The sequence below is a fragment of the Loxodonta africana genome, chromosome 4, assembly GCF_030014295.1.
Source record: "Loxodonta africana isolate mLoxAfr1 chromosome 4, mLoxAfr1.hap2, whole genome shotgun sequence".
NCBI lineage: Eukaryota > Metazoa > Chordata > Mammalia > Proboscidea > Elephantidae > Loxodonta > Loxodonta africana.
The window spans coordinates 111,343,540-111,360,128 of NC_087345.1; the positions used below are offsets into that span (position 1 = coordinate 111,343,540).

General features: G+C 36.3%; 1 protein-coding gene across 4 annotated transcripts in view; it reads right to left on the bottom strand.

Moving 5' to 3' along the window:
- Positions 1–1,980: 1,980 nt before the first annotated feature.
- STK38L (serine/threonine kinase 38 like) overlaps positions 1,981–16,589 on the bottom strand; it is a 102,578-nt gene continuing 87,969 nt past the window's right edge. For 3 of the 4 annotated variants that reach the window (XM_010595520.3, XM_064284450.1, XM_023554973.2), the window contains exons 7-14: positions 15,963–16,117; positions 15,498–15,600; positions 15,253–15,314; positions 10,716–10,833; positions 10,132–10,255; positions 7,732–7,827; positions 4,791–4,882; positions 1,981–4,689 (exon numbers count right to left, since the gene is read on the bottom strand). In XM_010595520.3, the coding sequence (XP_010593822.1) occupies positions 4,562–4,689; positions 4,791–4,882; positions 7,732–7,827; positions 10,132–10,255; positions 10,716–10,833; positions 15,253–15,314; positions 15,498–15,600; positions 15,963–16,117 (878 nt within the window). In that variant the 3' untranslated portion in view covers positions 1,981–4,561. Of the gene's footprint in view, positions 4,690–4,790; positions 4,883–6,613; positions 6,783–7,731; positions 7,828–10,131; positions 10,256–10,715; positions 10,834–15,252; positions 15,315–15,497; positions 15,601–15,962; positions 16,118–16,589 lie in introns of those variants that run through there. The other variant, XR_010321878.1, reaches the window with a different exon arrangement.

Here is a 16,589-nt window from a genome sequence, read left to right on the forward strand (position 1 = left end):
CTGGATTTTCAAGGTGTTTGAGTCCCTATTTTGGAAACTTCCTATCCTGGGTCTTTGTGTTACACAAGAAAGTAATTTTTCTTATTGTTGAAGCCACTTTTACTTGTGTCTTTAAAAGTGTCTTTGGTCCCTTGCAGTCAAAAGTACCCAAAGTGACAAATCTGTCACTATCACCCTATGTATTCTTCTGAGGTCCTGGAAGTGTATAAGGTAAGTAATCTGTTAACGAATCACGGCTGTCATTTGGGGGAGTAGAAGGAACACTGGGGCTCAAGAGCAATTTATTACCTGTGTTTTGGGCACATCACAATCACTCAGACTCATATTCATCATCTGTAAAATGATGGTAATTATGTTTATGTCACAGAGTAATTGTAAAAAAGAAAACAAATAATGTAAGTGAAAGCATTTTTGTACAACTGTAAATTCTTTTTATCCATTAGATACTTTTGAAGGATGAATTTAGAATTTCCAAGTATTCTCTAATGTCCGAATTTTGACATTCAACGTTTTCTCTGTTTTGTCTCAGTCTTACAATGGCATTATTGAAATGATGTGAACCAGGGAACAACTGGCACAGCACACACCACAAGTATGCTGAACAGGATTCGGAGTGGCTGTTTCTGGGTTCGCAGATAGAGTATCAAGGTCTTCATGGCACAGGATGTAGTGGTGCCCAGGTACCTGGGCCACTTGTATCTCTAGTCTACATACTATTTTGAGGCATTTTCAATTTACTGAATGCTCACCAGTTTTGGCCCAGAAGTGTAATTAAAGCCATACTTAGGAAAATTAGTCAGGGAGTTGTATATAAGCTGTGTATCTACTATGTACCTCATATTATAACTTGTAATTTGTGCAATCACATGCTTTTAGCTGCAGCTCTGAACAGAAATTTTAAATATAAATTTACTGAACTACCTTGATTGTTTAAACATAACATGATTGAAACTTCAAACGTTTATCTTGTTCTTGATGTGATCTTTAGGTGTAAAAGTTGGATACATTTACAAAATAGTCTTTGAGTTTTTGATAAAACTTTTCTCAAAACTCAAAAACAAAACCAAAAAACCTCACCAACAGAAATTTTATAAACACAGCTTTTATTTTTGTCTTACCTTCAATGAAAAAGCTTTCATGCCAAAATATTTTTAACTCAGTAACTGAACACAGAACTCAATAGCCTGATGACTAGTTTTCTAGACAACTGCTGAATAATTTATATTGCTTTTTGTTTAAAAAAAAAAACAAATACCTATTCCTATTATTCATTTTGAAAGCAGCAATATCCCCTCACATTTTTTCATAAAAATCTAAAATATATATAGTAGTCCCAAGTGTCTTGTATTTGTATTTGTTCTGTTTCATTAAAAATTTTCAGAAATAAGTGCACTTATAAAGAGAAAATAAAACTTCAATAAATAAAGACAAGGCAAAATAATCATGATTGTAGCAAAACAGTCTCTTAGAATGTTCTGAATCTTAATAATTCCAAGACGATGTTTAGTAGCTAGTATCTCTACTGATTAAAATCTCAATTCATTTATTTCTAGATCATCGAAAGAGGGATAGTTGTTTCTTCTACCAGCAGAGACCATTACTGATTGATTGTCTAAAGGTTTTTCTATAATAATCTACCAAAAAAAAAAAGCACTTAAAAATATTTTAAAATTTACAGATTTATACAACGATATGTGAGTGTTTAAAAAAACAGAAATATTATGCTGCTATAGAAATAAATGAAACCCTATCTTAAGTTCTGGCAACCAAAGAATGTTTTCAATATTCCACATTTGTTCTTTTCATTCAACTAACTAGCTTAAGTGAACTAGTTTCTTTAACTAGCTCAATCAGCCATATATTCCATTCAGAAGAGGCTGATTCATAAGCAATTGCTTATTTTCAGATAGCACTATGTTTCAATAAATTTAAAGGAGATTTAAAGCTACAAGAAATGCATATAAAGAAAAATAACATAACTTGTTTTAATACAAATATTTTTAATAAAAAAGTCGAAGTCTACATTAAACCAGGAAATCAATAAATCTGAGTTATACAAGCTTTCTATATACTTAGAAAAACCAAAAACATAGTTTATAATAAAACTCTTTTAATTCAAAATAGAGTCCAATTTAAAGAAAACGTCATTGTGCCCAGTTGATCAGATAGGGTTTTGTCATTTAAATTAAACAGTTCACCTGAATATGGGAAATGTATAATAGAGGAAATTCAATCTTCAGGGTACTTTGCAAATTATTTGGTTAATTTGCAACATGAATCAAATTCTTAGCTTCCAAAGGGCAGACACAGTCTTTAATTGTTTTTAGATAGGCACTTAAGAAACGTTTATGATGAGGAGAAAACCCCAAAGATTGTGAATCACCCTATTAACTCCAGGGAAAAATGAGACTCTAAACAAAATAAACTTTACAGAACTACTCTTCCACTGCCAGGAAATCATAATTATTTCCAAATCCTTCCTAATAATAACACAATGCTCTATTTTTATACAATTAATAAGTAAATTTAGGTAATTCAGCTTTTATGTCAACCTCTCAACTCTCTCTCAACTTGAATCAATGATGTTCTTCTGTACTAGAATAGTATGACACTGCAGTGTCCTCATATCTTACCTATTCACTATCACCCTAAGAAAAACAGTTCTTTTTTAAAAAGGGCAGGTGGGGAGAAAATCTGTTAAATCCCAGCAGACGTTATAGATAATTTTTAAAATTAAAAGCAGTTACAGTTAGAAAAATCATAGCCAAATTCAGATAATCCCAGAATTTTAATAGCTCTTTCCGGGACACTCAGCCACATGATCTAGTCAAGAAAAACAGAGATAAAATATTAGATAAACACATAAGTACTCAATATACTTTAAAAAAAAAAAAAAAGAGGAAAGAAACCCTTGATGGCCTTACTGAAACACTGGAATTACCTAGCAGCAATATTTGTAAAAGCTTTTGCAGATCTGCATAATGTTCCTATGCTAGTCTTCCCTTCTAGGAAGAACATTCCTATAAATAAATCCCTTTAGATTTGGATCACAGATCATTTGCAATGCTTATAATTGTTATATTTAAAACGAATTCTATCAATCAACAGTTAAGACAAACATCAGGCCATTCTTTGATAAAGTGTTATTCCTCAACTTTTACTTATGAAACCAAAACCTCAGAAAATCATTTTAGAATGAAAATGTTGACTTAGAAAAGACTATTTCATTCTTAGGGAAACATCCAAATTACTTAGTGCTGACATTCTCTCTCCTAACCTCTCATTACAACCTCCGTGGACTGCATTTACTTCCCCAAGTCCACCTACATAAGCCACAGTGATGAAGCTGAACATGAACAATATTACCCTTGAATAAGCTGACCTCTATCAATGATCTGTCATGTCTGAATACAGCATTCCCACAGGAAAGGAAGTCTACTCGGCTGTGAACATCCACTCTGTTCAGAATCTTTGGTACATTTGGAGTATAAGAAAATAATGGCACAACAATACAAGTATAATCAAAGGAAAATGTTTCATTAAAAGAAATAAAAGCCATGATATGTAACAACTTTCTAGAAAACCAAAGTAAACAGCTCTTTGTTCTCTACAAGTCCATTTATGTGATCGGAAGTCTGACATTTAAAAAAATATTTTAATAAAAATACACTAGTTGTACAAGCAGCCTTCATGGTCTTTTCTTAAATTCAACTCACCATAATCAAATTAAAATAAAGCCATGTCCTCTTATTAAAAAAGAAGTCTTCTTGTCTCAAGAAAAGCAACTTTACATTTTATATAATACAGTACATCTCCCTATGAGTATAGAGACTACGTATATAAAGGTCATCAGTATTTCTGAATGCAAAGGAAATATATTAGTGAAGTCATTGGGTGAAGGTGTTAAACTTCCTCTTCCTTATAAACCTGTCACTCCCTACTGTGGAGTTTGTGTGATAACATGATCATAAATTTTATTTTTTAAATAACCAGTGCATTTCCTTTTTTAAATTTCTTAAAACCATTACAGAAATTGATTTCATATATAGTCAATAGATGTCCAAACCAAGAGAGCAAGTCTTCTAACACCAACTATGCAAGATGGCTTTTACTGATTATCTAGACCCATAAGATTTGCTGTAAAACAGCAATACTGCAGTGTTACCTACAGGTTAGCCTATGTTGCTTTAAATGATATGTGTTTCTCCTGAATTGATTAAAAATGTTACAGTACAAAGCCACAGGACACACAGGCAGAATGGACCTTAATACGCATGTAGGCAGTGCAGTTAGAAAGGGATGTACGTTCCTTTTATTCCAGTACCTTCGCATAATAAAGTTAACAAAAACAATAAAATATTAAAAAAAAAAAAAAAGCCAGCTGGCACTGCCAACCAATTCCTGTAGTAGTCTTAGAAATCCTAATCCTGTAGAATTTCCTCTTGTAGTCAATAAGCACCACCGTCTTCGGGAGTATTTCAGTGTATTGTTATCTACGCCAAGCAAGCCTGGTGATGCAGCTACCTGAGTTCTCTTGGGTATGGGTGAATGGGATCTTCGTTCATAATTTCCCAGCTTTCATGTAGGTGGGGATAGAGCCACGCTGAGTCAAGCCTTCAAACCTCTTATATGTATAATTAAGAAAAACCCAGTCTTTGGATTTGTAGTCCGGTTCTGTGGTGTTTGGCACTTGAAAGAAAGATTAACAAAGAGCAAGATAATTCATTAGTGAAAATGACATCACCTTCATAGTCTTTTAACAGAGTTAGTCATGTTGCAGATTGTCTTACCTGGTTGTAAAATATCAGATTCAGGAAAGTCATCAAAATTTGAAGTATCATCAATGCTTTTGATTTCTATAGGGATTGCTGCTGGTCTTTCCCTATAAAAAAGTGACAAAGTATTGAGCAGCCATGGTAAATTTTCTTGAACTCTTAACTTTCCAATAAATAATTCTACTTGCAAATTCTGCATGCTGTTCCACAGGTATTACAAGAGCCAAGGAAATTTACTGTGGAAATAGTTAAGAAGGTTTCAAAATAGTGATGGAGTGTAATTTTTTATAAAGATATTTTCATGTAGTTAGAATTTTTATCTTTTTGTACCAAGACTTTCTCATGCTACCTTTAAAATGGAAAACCAAGCGTTAATGAAAAGAAATAGTAAAACAGAAGAAAGAAAGAGGTTTTATAATTATATAAAGTAACTTGGCTGTTGTGGGACTGATCTTACCTAATTGATTCAGGAATAGAAGTCTTCTAATAAAGCGTCCATAAATCAAAAGTAATTTGGGAAAAAAGTGGCGCGAAGGTTGAAGGGACTAATATTTGTGATGAAATCTGAATGTGACAACTTCTCAGTTTTTACTGCTTCTAGGCATAAGGCTATTAGCTTTATTTATTCAAACAATATTTATTGGTGCATATTTTACAAAATTATGTAAAAGCATGTATACATTTTTCCTAAAAATAAACTTACATTAGTTTTTTAGTGGAAAGAACCATAGACTCTAGAGCCAGGAGCCCTGAGAGCTAATCTTTCCTGGAGCAGTAAGACCTTAGACAGTCAAGTCCCTACTCTGGGACTCTTATATCCTCATTAAGTTCACAGTCTCTAAGCGTCCTTCCAACAATATGAATGGGGGTATCATAGTTCTATTGAATGAGATGATAAATGTAGAGGACAGTGCAGCACAGCAGAAGCACACTGCTGGGTTCCAACTCTAGCTCTGTCACTTACTAGCTGTGGCTGTGCAGGCAAATAACTTCTCTATGTCTTAGTTTCCTCACCTGTAAAACAGGATAATAATACAGCGAAACTGTGAGAGCCAGAACACAAAGGGACTGTCTTGTTTTTCAGGGTCTCACAAGTTTTCCACCTTTGACAGCCTGCAGTCTTACCACTTTTCTATCGCTTTCTCCTAGTGGAAAATCTTTGCATTTTTCTTCTCTGACAGGTTTCTGCCTTACACAGGTTCCGGCTGTCACAGGTTTTATTGTAGTACCTGTTTAATAGGTTCATTGTGAGGATGAAATAAAAATTGCATGTGAAGTGCTTAGAACAGTGCTGGGCACGTGGTAAGTGTCAAGAAATACTATTATTTTAATCAATAGAGTGCCTAACACACAGCAGGATCTCCAGTGAAGATCTGCACTGAGGAAGCGCCATGTAAGCTGTCCTGAAGGGTGAAAGGAGCTGGCTAGGCAGGGCAAGGACAGGAAGGAAAAGAGCACTTCAGTCAGAATGAATACCAAATGACAAAGCTCTGAGGTGAAGGAGTGGGAAAGGTCATCTAAGATGCCACTCATACAGTGAGGTAAGAGCCATACCAGGCAGTCCTGAAAAGCAGTTAGGGATTCATAACCCAGTTCTAAGTGCACAGGGAAGGAGGAATACGGCATGATCAAATTTATGTTTCTAAACTGCTGCTGTGTGGTGAACAGACCAGAACTACTGAAGGTAGTTTGGCCACAGACTGAACAAAGGCCAATGCCCACAAGTAACTACAAGCAAATTCTTGAAAGATACTTGCATTATTTAACTCCCCTGCCCCTGATTTTAAAAAAGGGACTGTATTTATTATGAATTAATAAAGGAAAAGCCATATGCTAACCAATAAACCAAAGCCACTGCCATCAAGTCAATTCCAACTCATAGCGATCTATAGGACACAGCAGAACTGCCTCTATAGGATTTCCAAGTTGTGGATGGTGGATTCAAACTGCCAGCCTTTTGTTAGCAGCCAAATGCTTAACCATGCGCCACGAGGGCTCCGCCATATGCTATAGAGAGGATAAAAATGAAGGATTAGAAAGTCTGGCTTCCAAACATAACCCTAGAATTTTGACTTAAGCAAGTTATTTTACCCCTCAGAGGCTATTTCCTTATCTGTAAAACAATAATATTAATCAATGACTTACCCTGTTGTTTTTTAATTTCTTTAATGGCTAAGTGATAATAAGGAATCCTTGGGTAGCGCAAATGGTTCAGTGCTCAACTACTAACCAAAAGGTTGGGAGTTCAAACCCACCCACAGGCGCCTCAGAAAAAAGGCCTGGTAATGTGCTTTCAAAAGGTCACAGCCTTGAAAACCCTATGAAGTGCAATTCTATTCTGCACACTTGTGGTCGCCACAAGTTGGAATTGACTCAACGGCAATTGGTTTTAAGTGATAACAAGAACACAGAAATGTCTGTGGAGACTGGTACTCTGGACTAAAGTGAGAGTGCAATGCTGCTGTAGTTAGGTGACTCACAGCCATTCCATGTGATAGAGCAGAACCGCCCCGTAGAGTTTTCCAGGCTGTAATCTTTGTGGAAGCAGTTCACCAGGTCTTTCTCCAGCAGAGCTGCTAAATGGCTCCAAACCGCCAACCTTTCAGTTAGTCACTGAGTGCTAAACCATGGAGCCACCAGGGCTCCTTAGTGTGCAATGTACATACACATCTTTTCTGTGCTAACAGCCTTCCTCGTGTAACTGAATAAAAAAAAATCTAAACAGATATAAAATGTGTGTGGTTTTGTTTTCCCTTAAAGTGGACATTAGTCTAACATGAATTATTTAGCTGTAGCTGTGATAGTCCCAAGCATTTATATAACCTAGAAAACCCTGACTTATATATAACAGTGTTACTTCTCGTATTTAATCTAGCAGGATCGGAGGCAAATTAATCACTAAACCTAGAAATTCGTTTTCATGGAAACCTCCCCTGTCCAAAGCCTATGAACATACCTGATGTGTCCCCAGTCTACACCTTCAAAAAAGGGGTGGCCTTTTATTTCTTCTACTCCACTATTCCCAATTCTATTTTCAGAATCAATACAAAACCTAGAACATGAAAACAAAAGTTACCATAAGCAAGTTACATCTAAAATATTCTACGGATTATTTCAGACATGAATCTTTTTAATGCCTTTTTTTTTTTTCCTGTTCACTGAAGTTTAACTATGTTTATTGTGGGATATATGGGAGAAAATCAAAATCATCCACCACTGTAGTGCTCAGAGATAACCACTGTAAATGTTTTGACACATTTTCCTGCAGTCTTTTATCATAATTTTTAAAACTGTTGATACAATAGTAATTTAGGACTACTTTTTTCATTTAATATACTGGGAACATTTTCCAAGCTCATATATATTTTTCTACAACTTCATTTTTAAAGTTTACATATGGATACATGATTATTTAGCCAGTCCACTACTGTTAAATTGAGACCATTCCCAGTTTTCACTATTAAAAATAAACATATCGTAGCTTAATCTTTATAGGCATGTGATTATCTCTATAGGCAAAACTCCTAGGAGTGGAGCTACTGGGCCAAAAGTCATGCACAGTTTAAAGGTTTCTGATAATATGCTGCCAACTGGCTGTTCCCACAGGTTGTCCCAATTTACATTTCCTTCCAGTCATTCTGCACAGCACAAAACACTTTGTCCCTAAGTTGAGGAACAGAATGAAATCCTTTATTTAGAAGAGATTTCACATATAGACTTTCCTGATATGAATTTCTGCTACTAACAATTTCTTTTTTCTTTAATACGATAGTGTTATTGTATTTTAATAGGCATGATCTTTTGCTTTTAATGTATATCAGAAACTGAATATAAGACCCCTTCCCTCTCCTTAAGTCTTACTTTTGTTTGTGTATTTCTTCTAGAAGTTCACATTTTTTTTTTTTGCAATTTAAGAGCTAGAGATTTTTTTTTTAATTAACTTTTATTGAGCTTCAAGTGAATGTTTACAAATCAAGTCAGTCTGTCACATATAAGTTAATATACATCTTACTCCTTACTCCCACTTGCTCTCCCCCTAATGAGTCAGCCCTTCCAGTCTCTCCTTTCATGAAAACTTTAGCAGCCTCCAATTCTCTCTATCCTCCCATCCCCCCTCCAGACAGGAGATGCCAACACAGTCTCAAGTGTCCACCTGATATTACTAGCTCACTCTTCATCAGCATCTCTCTCCCACCCACTGTCCAGTCCCTTTCATGTCTGATGAATTGTCTTCGGGGATGGTTCCCGTCCTGTGCCAACAGAAGGTTTGGGGACCATGACCGCCGGGATTCCTCTAGTCACATCCAGACCATTAAGTATGGTCTTTTTATGAAAATTTGGGGTCTGCATCCCACGGATCTCCTGCTCCCTCAGGGGTTCTCTATTGTGCTCCCTGTCAGGGCAGTCATCGATTGTGGCCGGGCACCAACTAGTTCTTCTGTTCTCAGGATAATGTAGGTCTCTGGTTCATGTGGCCCTCTCTGTCTCTTGGGCTCTTAGTTGTCGTGTGACCTTGGTGTTCTTCATTCTCCTTTGCTCCAGGTGGGTTGAGACCAGTTGATGCATCCTAGATGGCCGCTTCTTAGCTTTTAAGACCCCAGACGCCACATTTCAAAGTGGGATGCAGAATGTTTTCATAATAGAATTATTTTGCCAATTGACTTAGAAGGCCCCTTAAACCATGGTTCCCAAACCCCCGCCCTTGCTCGGCTGACCTTTGAAGTATTCAGTTTATCCCGGAAGCTTCTTTGCTTTTGGTCCAGTCCAGTCCAATTGAGCTGACCTTCCATGTATTGAGTGTTGTCTTTCCCTTCACCTAAAGCAGTTCTTTTCAGCTAATTAATCAGTAAAAAAACCTTCTCCCTCCCTCCCTCCCTCCCTCCCCGCCTCGTAACCACAAAAGTATGTGTTCTTCTCAGTGTATACTATTTCTCAAGATCTTATAATAGTGGTCTTATACAATATTTGTCCTTTTGCCTCTGACTGATTTCGCTCAGCATAATGCCTTCCAGGTTCCTCCATGTTATGAAATGTTTGACAGATTCGTCACTGTTCTTTATCGATGCGTAGTATTCCATTGTGTGAATATACCACAATTTATTTACCCATTCTTCCGTAGATGGACACCTTGGTTGCTTCCAGCTTTTTGCTATTGTAAACAGAGCTGCAATAAACATGGGTGTGCATATATCTGTTTGTAGAAGTTCACATTTTTGAAAACTCTTTTTCTTTATTGATTTCCTTAACTATACAGATCAGGGTTACCTCTCCCAAAAGTGAAATGGGCAACTTAGTCTTTTAGGTACCCGTGATGTTTTAAGATACCATGAACTCCTCTAGGCATTTAATCACTAACCTTAGAATTAAATCCTTGGCTTTCTCAGATATAGGTACTTCTGGTGGAAATACCAGTGTTTCTTTCCAGTTCATCACTTTTCTGTATGTTTCTTGAGGTGTTTCAGAGCAGAATGGTGGATAGCCTACGTATCAGAGAAAACAAAGTTTTATGAGCTTTTCTCATTTAATGTGTTATGCCTACTTCACATGTGCTACAAGAAACAAAATAATCTTGAGAGCTCTATTTAATAATAAAAAAAAAGCCACCATGCATCAATTTACCACAAAACTGTAGTTAGTCAATAAAACAACCAAACAAAATCAAACAAAGGATTTAAAGCACTGTCCTCCCCTCCTTTTACCTGAAAGGCCATGCAGATACAATTTCTATTCATGGGGAGTTTGGGTTAAATACTTTCCTTCCTAAAAGAGGATCCCTGGACAGCTCATTGGTATTTATCATTGTGTATTTAATATTGGGAAATGTCAGAACTAGCTTTTAAAGAGTTCAGATATTTTAGCCTATGATATCTGCAATATGCTCAATCAATGGCACTCAAGGACATTTATATATTATGTACATAAATTAATGTTAAAACATACCTATTAGCATTTCATACATAATCACTCCCAAAGACCACCAGTCACACAATTTGTTGTAACCAGTCTGCATGAATACTTCTGGGGCAATGTAATCTGGTGTCCCAACTGTGGAATATGCCTGCAAAGGAGAAGCTTATCAAACCAGAATTCCTTTTTTTTTTTTTGAAAGATCTGAGTTTGAGTATGGCTTACTACTGAAAAAAGCAATATATATATAGAAGTTAAATTTTTCATTCAGTACATTTTTTTTTGCATGTTTATCATGTGTAAGGCTCAGTGATAGGTACTGAGTCAGATAAAATATTATGTAAGACATGATTTTCGTCCCTCCACCCCCATCTGAGGAAGCTTACATATCTATATAACAAAACAAAACAAAACCCATTGCTGTTGATTCCAACTCATAGCGACCCTACAGGAAAGAGGAGAACTGCCCCATAGGGTTTCTAAGGAGCAGCTGGTGGATTTGAACTGCTGACCTTTTTGGTTAGCAGCTGAACTCTTAACCACTGTGCCAGTAGGGCTCAAAGTTATCTATATATTTAACCCTAAATCTATTTCAAAAAGAATGAAAAGCCAATTAAAAAATGGGCAAAGGATATGAACAGGCATTTCACTAAAGAAGATACATGCACACCTATGTTCACTGCAGCACTATTTACGACAGCAAAAAGATGGAAGCAATCAAGGTGCCCATCAACAGATGAATGGATAAATAAATGATGGTATATTCACACAATGGAATACTATAGAACGATAAAGAACAATGATGAATCCATGAAACATTTCATAACATGGAGGAATCTGGAAGGCATTATGCTGAGTGAAATTAGTCAGTTGCAAAAGGACAAATACTGTATGAGACCACAATTACAAGAACTCGAAAAATAGTTTAAACAGAGAAGAAAATATTCTTTGATGGTTATGAGAGTGGGGAGGGAGGAAGGGAGAGGGGTATTCACTAGTTAGATAGTAGACAAAAACTATTTTAGGCAAAGGGAAAGACCATACAATACGGGAAAGGTCAGCACAACTGGACTAAACCAAAAGCAAAGAAGTTTCCTGAATAAACCGAATGCTTTGAAAGCCAGAGTGGCAGGGGACCATGGTTTCAGGGAACATCGAGGTCAACTGGCATAATAAAATCTATTAAGAAAACATTCTCCATCCCACTTTCAAGAGTGGCATCTGGGGTCTTAAACACTAGCAAGCAGCCATCTAAGATGCATCAATTGGTCTCAATCCACCTGGAGCAAAGGAATGAGAACTAAAGACAAAAGGTAATTATGAGCCCAAGAGACAGAAAGGGCCACATAAACCAGAGACTACATCAGCCTGAGACCAGAAGAACCAGATGGTGCCCGGTTATAACCAATGACTGCCCTGACAGGGAACACAACAGAGAACCCCTGAAGGAGCAGAAGACCGGTGGGATGCAGACCTCAAATTCTTGTAAAAAGACCAGATTTAATGGTCTGACTGAGACGTGAAGGACCCCAGAGGTCATGGTCCCCAGACCCTCTGTTAGCCCAGGACAGGAATCATTCTCAAAGCCAATTCTTCAGACAGGGATTGGATGGGCCTCTGGGATAGAAAATGATACTGGTGAAGAGTGAGCTTCTTGGATCAAGTAGACACATGAGGCTATGTGGGCAGCTCCTGTCTGGAGGGGAGATGAGAGGGCAGAGGGGGTCAGAAGCTGGCTGAATGGACAAGAAAATGGAGAGTGGAGGGAAGGAGTGTGCTGTCTCATTAAAGGGAAAGCAATTACCAGTATACAGCAAGGAGTATATAAATTTTTGTATGACTGACTTGATTTGTAACCTTTCACTTAAAGCACAATAAAAAAAAAAAAGAATGAAAAGGCTGAATCCACTAGACCTGGCTTCCTCACCTACTACTTATGGGTTCTTGGGCAAGTTATTCAACCTCTTTGAATCTCAGCTTCTGCCTCCATAAAACTACAGTAACAATACCTGCCCTAACAGAGTTGATATGAGGACCAAACAAGAAAAGAAACGTGCGTTGTAAACTATAAACTACTATCAAAACATCAGGTGTTTTAATTATAAATTTAATTTCAGGGTACTCTTTGGTACAAATGGTTAATGCACTCAGCTGCTAACTGAAAGGCTGGAGGTTCCAGGCCACCCAGAGATGCTTCAGAAGAAAGGCCTGGTTATCTACTTCCAAAAAATCAGCCACTGAAAGCCCTATGGAGCACAGTTCTACTCTCACACACACGGGTTGCCGTAAGTCTGAATCAACTCAATGGCAACTGGCTTTTGGTTTATCCATCAGGATAATTCATGTAAAATCTTACAAAAACGATTCATTTAAGGCAGTTGTTCTCAATTAGGGCTAGTACTCCAGGGATCATTTGAAAATGTACGTCAACAGATTTTATCATCCCAAATGACTTGTGGGAGGGCATAATTGGCATTTAAGTGGGCAGAGAACACAGGTGCTAAAGAACTGTTCTGCCCAAAATGTTAATACAGTCACAGTACCCACCTCCCCTCCACCCGGAAACACTGATATAAGGCGTGATTACTGGCTACAGGAATAGTAAAACATGCACGTGATTACTAATCTGTGATATTCTGGGATACAGAATTCCCCTTAACATATTTTAAAGTAGTATTTTTTCCCTTTAAAAATAAAAATACTGCAATTCTTTTCTCAATTGTAAAATCTGACCTAAAAGTGACACATTTAAAAGTAGAACAAAGTTTTCCTCCTTAATCCATAGCTCAATACATTTTAAAAACTTTTTTTAAACATTTAAAAGCAATGAATGTTTTACAATCACAGGAAGCTTGCAATTACTTTGGCTAATGAGAGAAAGAGCTCAAGAATCTAAAGGTCATTGTATTTTATTTTAGTGGGTATCAGACTTTTATTTTTCAGTCTATTTACTTTCCTAAGGGAAGGCTGTATGAGTCTCCATTTCATGACTTGGTTGAATACAGTAAGTATTTATAAAGTGTATGTATGTGCCAGGCATTGTACAAAAAATTAGGAAAACAAAGTCGAAAAGCACATTCTAATCCTGAGATTGTTCATGGACCTACTCAACAGGATTAAGAGTAAGTGGAAACGGGGAAGCATTTCTTATATTTGATAAGTAACGGAGGGGAAACAGTGTGGGTTTAAAAAGAGGTAGCAGAATTTCACATAACAAGCAGTCTCTGCTCTGACCAGGATCACAATAGAGAATTCTGGTTAGAATGGGTGAAAAATGTAGAACAAAATTTGAATTCATAAAAAAGAGCAGGCTTACTGGTCTGATAGAGACTGGTAGAACCCCTTAAGACAACCTACTACCATGAACTGAAGCCACTCCTGGAGGCAACCTTTCAACCAAATATTAGACTGGCCTATAAAATAAACAATAATATCCATGAGGAACACGCTCCTTAGGACAGCCAACTACAGGACACCAAAATGGCTGCATCCACCTAAAAACAAAGATGAAAAGGCAGGGAGAGGGAGGGAACCAGGACAAATGGAAACAGGGACTCCAAGGTAGAAATGGGGAGAGTGCTAATACTTTGAGGGGATTGTAACCAATGTCATGAAACAAATTGTGTATGAATTATGGAATGGAAAACTAATTTTCTGTGTATATATTCACCTAAAGCACCATAAAATGATTGAAAAAAAAAAAAAAAATCCCCAGATTACAAATGAGTTCCACTCCTAAACCTATCTTTAAATCGAATTTATACTTAAGTCAAAACAGCTGGATACAGTTTGTACCTAGCATCAGTCAAATGTTTGTTTTAGTATAACAGTGTATCTTTCCATGCATAACGAACATTAAAGAAACACTTTGAGGTACACTGAGAGATCTGTAACATAATAATACAGTTGTAATAATGTTTTGATGTGTGTTGCAAAGTAGCACCAATTTGGTATTATGAACCACTGTATGTACCCCGGATTTTTAATATAATAGGCTTTATGGGGTTGCTTTGTAACCACAGGTTGGACGTTCGTAACCTGGAGGATGCCTGTAAAAGATTAATTAAATTTATACGTGGTAAAGTCTGCTTTCAAAGTTTGTTTCCTCCATTCATTCTAATGTTGTTGACATCCAAAGCTTTGTTAATTTTGTCTATAAAAAATTTCTCAGAAACACACAACCACTTTATTTGTTGATTGATATTTGTTGTATCAGGATTTAACCACAAACATAACATGAAAAAATGGAAATCATGAGTTATCCGCTACAATCACATTATTTTAGTGTGTTTTACCTAGAGAGTTAAGTAAACAGATGGGTTACGAACTTATAGATCTGCTCAATAAAATACTAATTTCAAGTTAAATCATAAAGTAAAAACCAGAATTCTACTTGATGGACAAAAACACTTCACAGAGTCTAAGATAATAGCGTGGCCCCAGAACAAACTCTATTTTTGCCACGAAGTAAGTGCTAATCGTTGTGAAGACACAAAACAATCAAGTAAAACCCAAATGTGATTTTAGGTCCAGGGCACAAAATTCTTTCTCAAAAACATGACTGACTCACCAGTTGCCTCCTGTTCTTCTTCCACGTTTCTGCTTTCCTCTTTGAGTTCATGTTCTGAAATGCTAATTTCAACAAGACAGAATTGTAATTATGAAGGAAAAATTCTCACCAAAACCAAATTCACGCAGATACATTTAAAACATATTGTTTTAAAGAAAGAGAAAGGAAGGGGGAGAACCTTTGGGTATTGACAGTACTGAATTAAACCAACTATTATATTTTAACCAGAGAAACATTAAACTTACAGAAGTCACTTGGTGGGTTGTGTGTGAGGTTTCTGTAGAATTCAGTTCTGTGAGCTTTCTTTAATCCGGTGCATAAGCCAAAATCAGATAACTTTACATGACCCTAAAAAATAAAATCCAGTAAAATCAAGAGATTACATTAACTTTGAAAACAAAAAAAAAACCCTTACTACAAACTCTTCTTTTGAATGCCTGTTATAAAAAATGTCTTAGTTACAAAATTCATATAGGTGAAAATGTTAAATTATAAACGTTTGATGATGATGGCTTTAAAAAGCAGAAAATGGGGAAATAAAAAGTCAGCCATATTCCCTTGACGTCATTTCACTCCAGAGTCCCCTCCTATTGCATCATTCTATGAAATAACTTAGTTTAGCAGCTATATAAGCTGCAGCTACCCAATCAGAAAATCAGCTCATTATAAAATAATTAGCAAGGTATAAATTCATCACTTTATTCACATGCCTTGGCATCCAATAAAAGGTTGTCTGGTTTAATATCCCGATGGATGAAACCCAACTGGTGGATTGCATCTATTGCCAGAACCGTTTCTGAAATGTAGAACTGGGTTTCCTCTTCCGTCAAGGTATCTTTCTTCATTAGCAATGTCATCATGTCACCTAAATAAAGATAAGTAAGTATCATATTATTGGAAACTCCTTTTAAAAGTTTTCTTTGTATAAATGCAACATATGCCTATTTTACATTTTATAATCCATCAACCATACCTCTAACCATCTCTACAGTCAAATAAAAATAAAGCGTCATTGCATAAGTAAAACTTTTATGATATTTAATGGCTTTAAAGTAGAAAGTATGTGAAAACAAATCAGAGCAGAGTGGTAATGAAGTAATAGCCACAATAAAACATCCAGAATGATAAGCTGCTAAGGAAAACGTGTCAAACTCTGCAAAAGAATCAGAATAAGCACACTTGGAATCTAGATATAGTCTTTCAAACTAAAATTTCAAAAACATCTTGAATTCTTTAGGTCCATCAAAAATAGGACATCATCCCACCAAAAAGTCACCATTAGAAATTCTTTATTTTTCAGGAATTTCTTCTTAAAATGGGACAAAGAACTTACAACC